At 39.9% G+C, this 6844-nt stretch overlaps 1 protein-coding gene across 1 annotated transcript in view; it reads left to right on the top strand.

Moving 5' to 3' along the window:
- Nucleotides 1–536: 536 nt before the first annotated feature.
- nploc4 (NPL4 homolog, ubiquitin recognition factor) overlaps nucleotides 537–6844 on the top strand; it is a 48271-nt gene continuing 41963 nt past the window's right edge. The window contains exon 1 of the mRNA XM_073026138.1: nucleotides 537–692. Within this exon, the coding sequence (XP_072882239.1) occupies nucleotides 678–692 (15 nt within the window). The 5' untranslated portion in view covers nucleotides 537–677. The remainder of the gene's footprint in view (nucleotides 693–6844) is intronic.

Below are 6844 nucleotides of genomic sequence, written 5' to 3'. Positions count from 1 at the left end.
AGGGCCTTCAACTTGAAACATTAATCCCATTTCTCTTTCCACAGATTCCGCCCGGCTTGTTGCAGATTACCAGCATTTCTGTTGTTATGATGATTCATTTCCTTTTCCATCCCCAGAATTTTCTGTTTTATTTCAGATTTTCAGCATCTGCTGTTTATTTTGCCTTTAAGATTATTTTTTCAAATATTTCCAATTAAAATAACTTTCTGATTACTTTCCATTCCATTTGCGGGATGCTATCTCATTGTTGGAATATTTCCCGGTTTTCTCTGACTACATATTGTAAGGGAAAAAAAGAGAGAAAAAAAAACGTTAACCATCGCATTACTTTGGTGTTATTTATAGCTGGCAATGATTCGTGGATAAAATCATATCAAGTTACTAATTTGCGATATAAACCCATAATATGAAATGTTATGGATAATTTGTACCAAGGTAATGCATATTATATAGATGCAACGTGTAATAGTTTGTGACTGAGCTTCGAATAACAGTGAGACTGCACTGTGCATTGCGATTAGTTGCAGAGTTCTCCTAGTGCGGAGGGAACTATATGTGCGGCGGATCTGTTTACACCGCACTAGTGCGCGGCGGCGGTGGCTTTTTCGGGTGGCACTCGGAGTGACGGAGAAATTTGAAGCTAATCTTTCGGTAAAAAGAGCCGGTGGAGGAGCGACATGGCGGAGAATATCGTGAGTAATCAGCTGAGGGTCGGTGTTTCGCCGCCTGGGCTTGACTCGCTCCAGCCCTTGGTTATCAGCTTGCCCGGGGCCGGCTGCAGAGGAAGGCCCGACACGGCCCCGGCGTTCAGCGCTATGAGGCAGCAGTTTGAGGGAATAAACCGCGGGCCTGGAGCAGAGCTGGCAGCGGTGGGCCGGAGTCTGGCGAAAATTGTCTCCACCGTGTACAAATGAACGGCACGACCCTCAGCCTTGCTCTGAACATCGCTTCCCCATAGCCTTAAAATGGTCAGAGTCCGTCAATACACGGGCTCCTGCTTGCCGGGTTTTCTGCTGGTCATTGTGTCTATTCTCTTCTGCGGATTATTGGAGAATGAAACCACGACATTTCTACTTATTTCCTAATTCTGTGTGTATACTGTCAGTGTTAATTGTTTGAATAAGGTACTTGCCCAGAATAGTGTACTAAACTGGTACAAGTAAAACTAGATACTATTTCCAAGTGAAATACACAACAGTGGAAAGATCAGTCAGATTTAACTAATTCCATATCATTCTTCTATCTCTTGTCAACAGGCTTGACAATTTTAACTGCTTTCATTGATCCCTTTGTTAAGCCAGGATCCATGGTTTGTGTTAAGTTTGAATAGAGGAGTTGCTGGTATTCTCTAGAGTTAAATTCAGCATGAGTTTGCATTTTTGGCCAGGGAGGAAGGCTTAATGTGTCATTGTAATTTGAGCAAGTAAACCAAAGGATGGAAAATTTGCAGTAGGGTTTTGGTTGGAAACAATTATGTAGTGGTTGCTCATACATTTGGGATGGTCAAACTGTAAACCAACAAACAAGTTAATGTGTAGTATGAAGTTTGCTGTGGAATTTAATCCAATCACTATTTAAAACTGCTTTTCAGTTTAAACAGTGAAATTTAAGAAGCAGAGAAAGAAAACAAAGAGTTCATTGGACTCTTGAACTGAAGGGACCCTTGTATCTGAAGGGAAGGTGGCAGATGTAAAACTTGAACATTCTAACTGAAGGACACTCACAAAATGCTGGAGGAACTCAGCAGGCCAGGCAGCATCCGTAGATAAAAGTAAGCAGACGACGCTTCGGGCTGAGACCCTTCACCAGGACTGATGAAGGTTCTCTGCCCCAAACGTCAACTGTTTTATTCTTTGGAAAGTATTCCCACAATGGTTACAGGTCACTTATTGCTTCCTGGCTCATGTGGGTGTCAGCCTGGATGTATTTGTGACTGCGGTGACACATTGTGTGCACGCATGGTTCACCCAATTATCAATGAAAGTTTAGAATTTTCTTGACTTGAAGCATTTTGCCATTACTTTATGACAAAATCATTCAGAATCAGGTTTATTATCATTAAGTTTGTTGTTTTGCAATGCAAATACATAAAATTACGGTACTATAAATTACAAAATAATACAAAGAAAAGGAATTATGAAATGAATGAAGCTCTTTCAACATCGTGTGGCAGTTTTTGAATCTGTTTTCAGAGAACAGTTTTGAATTATTCTCCAGAAGAAATAGCTTTCATTGTGATTTAATAAAAATATGGCCAATCTCTTTATTCTGAGTCAAGAACTCCTTGTTCTAGACTCTCCAGTGTAGAGAAACAGCCTGTCATCTGTAATGCAGTGTATGCAGACGGACTGAATTTTTTTGGTTATGCAATGCATTATTCAAGGGAATTTGTTCTACTCTGCGAGTACAACCTCTTTGGATACAGGGACCAAGATTGTATACTCTACTGTTCTCTTGTTGTGACTGTAACGGAGTCACTGAAACCTGGAAGCTCACAGATGCAAAAACCTTATCATGAGGAGCAGGCGTCCTCTCTGAGACCCTCTCAGCAGAATCTCCATGAACCCAAAGTACATCAAGTTTTTATACTGTTTTTAAAAAAAAATACAGCAGGTGATTTAATGCAATTTCAATTTCTATAATCCCTTTATTTACTTAAATATTTTGTGTCTCACTGATGGTTGCATTGAGTTACACATTTCCAATGGGAACACCATAACTGACAAAATACCTCTGAATGTCGAACACCTCTGCTGGGATAAAGTAATTCACGTGGATGGTCTGAAGATAATGAATCTTAACACCCAAAATTAGGGTTGTCAGGGCTGACTTGAGCTGACCAATATACATTTATTAATATGCCTATGACTATGTTTATTCATACTAAACTCAAACAAAATAAGCTTGGCCTGGAGCCTTCCACGATCTCAGTCACAATGATGCAAAATAACTGAAAGTGTCCGACACCTGGTAGACCAGTTAATTTAGCCACATTGTCATGCATTTAATTTATGCATACAAGAATGTCTCATGGTTTTGTTAATTTACAAACCGTGAGCAGCTCCTGCTGCAGACACAGTAGCTTGTGCTCTGTGGGTGGCTCTGTAAATAGTACTGTTTGTGTCTATAGCTCTCCTTTTTTAAAAAAACTGATTACTGCATGCAGTTTCATTTGAACAGTTTTTGAAGACTTAATCTCTTTAATATTAATGCCTGCTGATCACATAACAGTAATTCCTGAAGGATGACCTATGTCTAACAATCCCTAATGTTCTGGCCTTTGCCAATATATATATATTGACAATAAAGCTCGACATATTATTAGTTTCTCCAAAGCCGTCTTGTCCTTGCATCAGATTCTGTTTTCCAGTAGTTCTGTCATATATATTGTCTACAGTGAAGTCTCAGCAAATTATTAGACAGCCTTTGTATCCGTTTCCTCACTTTCCATTATAGTTTGAGGCCTATGTAAATGTTTGTTTCTATCTTTTATGGACACTTTTTGAAGTCTTAAACACTTTGCTAATTTATTTTCTTACTTTTTTTCTCCAGTCTTTCCTATTTTAAAAGTTGATCCAGTCCTCATGATTACTACTCACGCTTTTGTTTTAACATCAATTTTCTCTAATCGTGGTGGGTAGCTCTGAATGCGATGCGCTTGTCCTGCTCTTCTCCCTGGATAGATACGGAAGAGAATTTGAAACTTTTTTCATGTGGATGGTGTTTAGGATCTAGAATTTATCATCAATGGAAGAGTTGTGTTAGGTTGTTCTACAATCAAATAAAGTGGCTGTGAGTTGGATGGTCTTTGCCATTATGATCCTATGATATATACTATAAATTTGATCCATTTGCTCTGTGGCCTTTAATAGAATGATATAGAGCAATTAGTGTTTTGAATCACAGATATATTAACAACATCTTAAAAGGTACATGGCAAGCAAAAAGAGGTTTAGAGGAGAGGTTCCCAACCTGACATCCATAGACCCCTCAGTTAATGGTTGGGTGCCTCTTGTTTAGAGAGAGATGGGTCAAGCACAGGGGAATAGGATTGAAATTTTGTTTAGCATGGACCAGTTGGGCTAAAGGGTCCATTTTTGTGCTGTATGATTATGATGTTGTTAACTGCATGTCACTCAATACTTGCAATAAATTTACATTTTAAAATTTCTGTCATTAGAAAAATTAGCCCTTTAAATGTCATTGTTGACTAAATGACCCAATAAAAATGTGGGTATTATTTTGTTTGTGTTTTTGTATCTCCTTCACTCCTGACTGCTTATCCATTTAGCCACATTTTGAAAATACAACAAACAATCCTCTGAAATTATTTGGTGGTTTATCATATGAATAGCATTCTGCTCTAATTTCCCACTGACTGTTTCTGTACACTTACACATACCTCCACCAGATGTAGAACGCATATCTCAATTACAGATAGGCTGTAGAAGTCCTGCCTCCACAGCAAATAACTGGGTCGAGAGTTTTATCTTTAGAATTATCCACCGAGGAGGAATAAATAGGAGGTTGGATCTAGGGTAAAGGACCTATAGTTAGAAGGATGACTTTAGACAGTCTGGGACAGCTTGCTTTAAGAAGACCAAGGGAAATGTGTAAAATGATGTTGGATCTGCACAGAATGGATAGTGGGTTGTTTTATTTGTTTTGAAACTGCAAGTACAGAATTGAGTGATATGAGGAAAACTTGTTTAATGCTACATTGGTTAGAATCTGCAATGGACCAACTGAAAGAACATTGGTAAATGGCTGACGGGTAGAGTTAGGAATATAGAGCCAGTGGCTATGACAGACCAAAAGGCCTCCCTTCCATTCTGAAATCTTTCTATAATATTATCTTGAAACTTCACCCAGAAGCAAAGTACAGTGGATTCTGGTTAATTAGGGCAGCTGCTTACCTGGAATAACACTTAACAAAAACAAATCGAGAAAATATCCAGGATTCCTTTGTTTATTTCAGACAATATGCCACTTAATTGGGGCAGGAGACTGTTGCTGAACATTTTCTAACTTGTGTCAGTTGCATGTGATTGTGTTCAAAAAGCAGAGATTTTTGTTGCTGATAGTTGGAGAGAAATAAACACTAAGACAATTCAGAACTGTTTTGCACACCGTGGTTTCAATCATTCAGACTTGGAAATCCCAGCAACATACAGGAATGAGAGGTTATCCACTTTGGTGGCAAGAACAGGAAGGCAGATTACTATCTAAATGGAGTCAAGTTAGGAAAAGGGGAAGTACAACGAGATCTAGGTGTTCTTGTACATAATTCAATGAAAGCAAGCATGCAGGTACAGCAGGCAGTGAAGAAAGCTAATGGCATGCTGGCCTTTATAACAAGAGGAATTGAGTATAGGAGTAAAGAGGTCCTTCTGCAGCTGTAGAAGGTGAGACCCCACCTGGAGTATTGTGTGCAGTTTTGGTCTCCAAATTTGTGGAAGGACATTCTTGCTATTGAGGGAGTGCAGCGTAGGTTCACAAGGTTAATTCCTGGAATGGCGGGACTGTCATATGTTGAAAGATTGGAGCGACTGGGCTTGTATACACTGGAATTTAGAAGGATGAGAGGGGATCTGATTGAGACATATAAGATTATTAAGGGATTGGACATGCTGGAGGCAGGAAGCATGTTCCTGCTGATGGGTGAGTCCAGAACTAGAAGCCACAGTTTAAGAATAAGGGGTAGGCCATTTAGAACTGAGATGCGGAAAAACTTTTTCACCCAGAGAGTGGTGGATATGTGGAATGCTCCAGAAGGCAGTGGAGACCAAGGCTCTGGATGCATTCAAGAGAGAGTTTGATAGAGCTCTTATAGATAGTGGGGTCAAGGGATATGGGGAGAGGGCAGGAACAGGGTACTGATTGTGTATGATCAGCCATGATAACAGTGAATGGCGGTGCTGGCTAAAAGGGCCGAATGGCCTACTCCTGCACCTATTGTCTATTGAAAATAGTGAAACTATTTCACTATTTCAAGTTAGGAACTATGAAGAATTTGAAGGTAAATTCCGACAATCATCTTGACATCATTGACATATGCAGGTGATATTAAATCTGGTTCTGATTGTGAATATTACCTTTGGTCTTCACCTGTAGCTCTCAGGTGTTTGTATACGACAGTGGTCATACCCTGGTACACCACTTTGACAGGCAGGCTAAACCACGTGAGGGTAGCCAGCAGGTCTTAGCCGTGTGAGATAAGGAACTTGTTTTGGCTGACTGGGTGGATGAGATCTTTAATGAAATTCAATGGCCAGGGAGGCAGTTCTGCAATGCTATGTAGAGAGCGAATCATATGATGAGACACGGAAGAGGTCATGATTGTCCACTGTGACCAGGGAAGACCCCGGTTGTGATGTCTGCTCATCCCACTGGACCTGGATTTCCAGGGTCATGTGAATGGAACTGCCCCAGTGTAACTGCTTTTCCAGTTTTAAAAACTCCTGCACAGGATTTTTGTCATCAGATATGGCTACCAATATCAGTAATATTGGTAGTTCTAATTTATTCTGTATTTCATTTAAATACATAATTTGCTACTCACTTAAACAGTAGTTTGTCTTTTTTGTATACCTTTAACTATTTCCATGAAACTTCATTAATTGGGGCGGCTAAAATGTACTGGTCCCGATGTGTCCCTATTAACTGGAATCCACTGTATTTCATTTTCCCCTTTGACTCCAAATCAGTAGGCCTTGAATACCCATTGTAATTAGTTGAACTTCAGATGATGTGACAGCTGAGAGACTATTTCCCAGTGTAATGCCAGGGAGTTCAACAAGGCTAGTCCTGGGTGATGAAGCCTAGTAACAGCTGTAGTGCCATC

Source organism: Hemitrygon akajei, chromosome 22 (genome assembly GCF_048418815.1).
Source record: "Hemitrygon akajei chromosome 22, sHemAka1.3, whole genome shotgun sequence".
In the NCBI taxonomy this organism is placed as follows: Eukaryota; Metazoa; Chordata; class Chondrichthyes; order Myliobatiformes; family Dasyatidae; genus Hemitrygon; species Hemitrygon akajei.
Note: the sequence above shows the minus strand (reverse complement) of the source record. Positions and strands in the feature narration are given on the sequence as shown.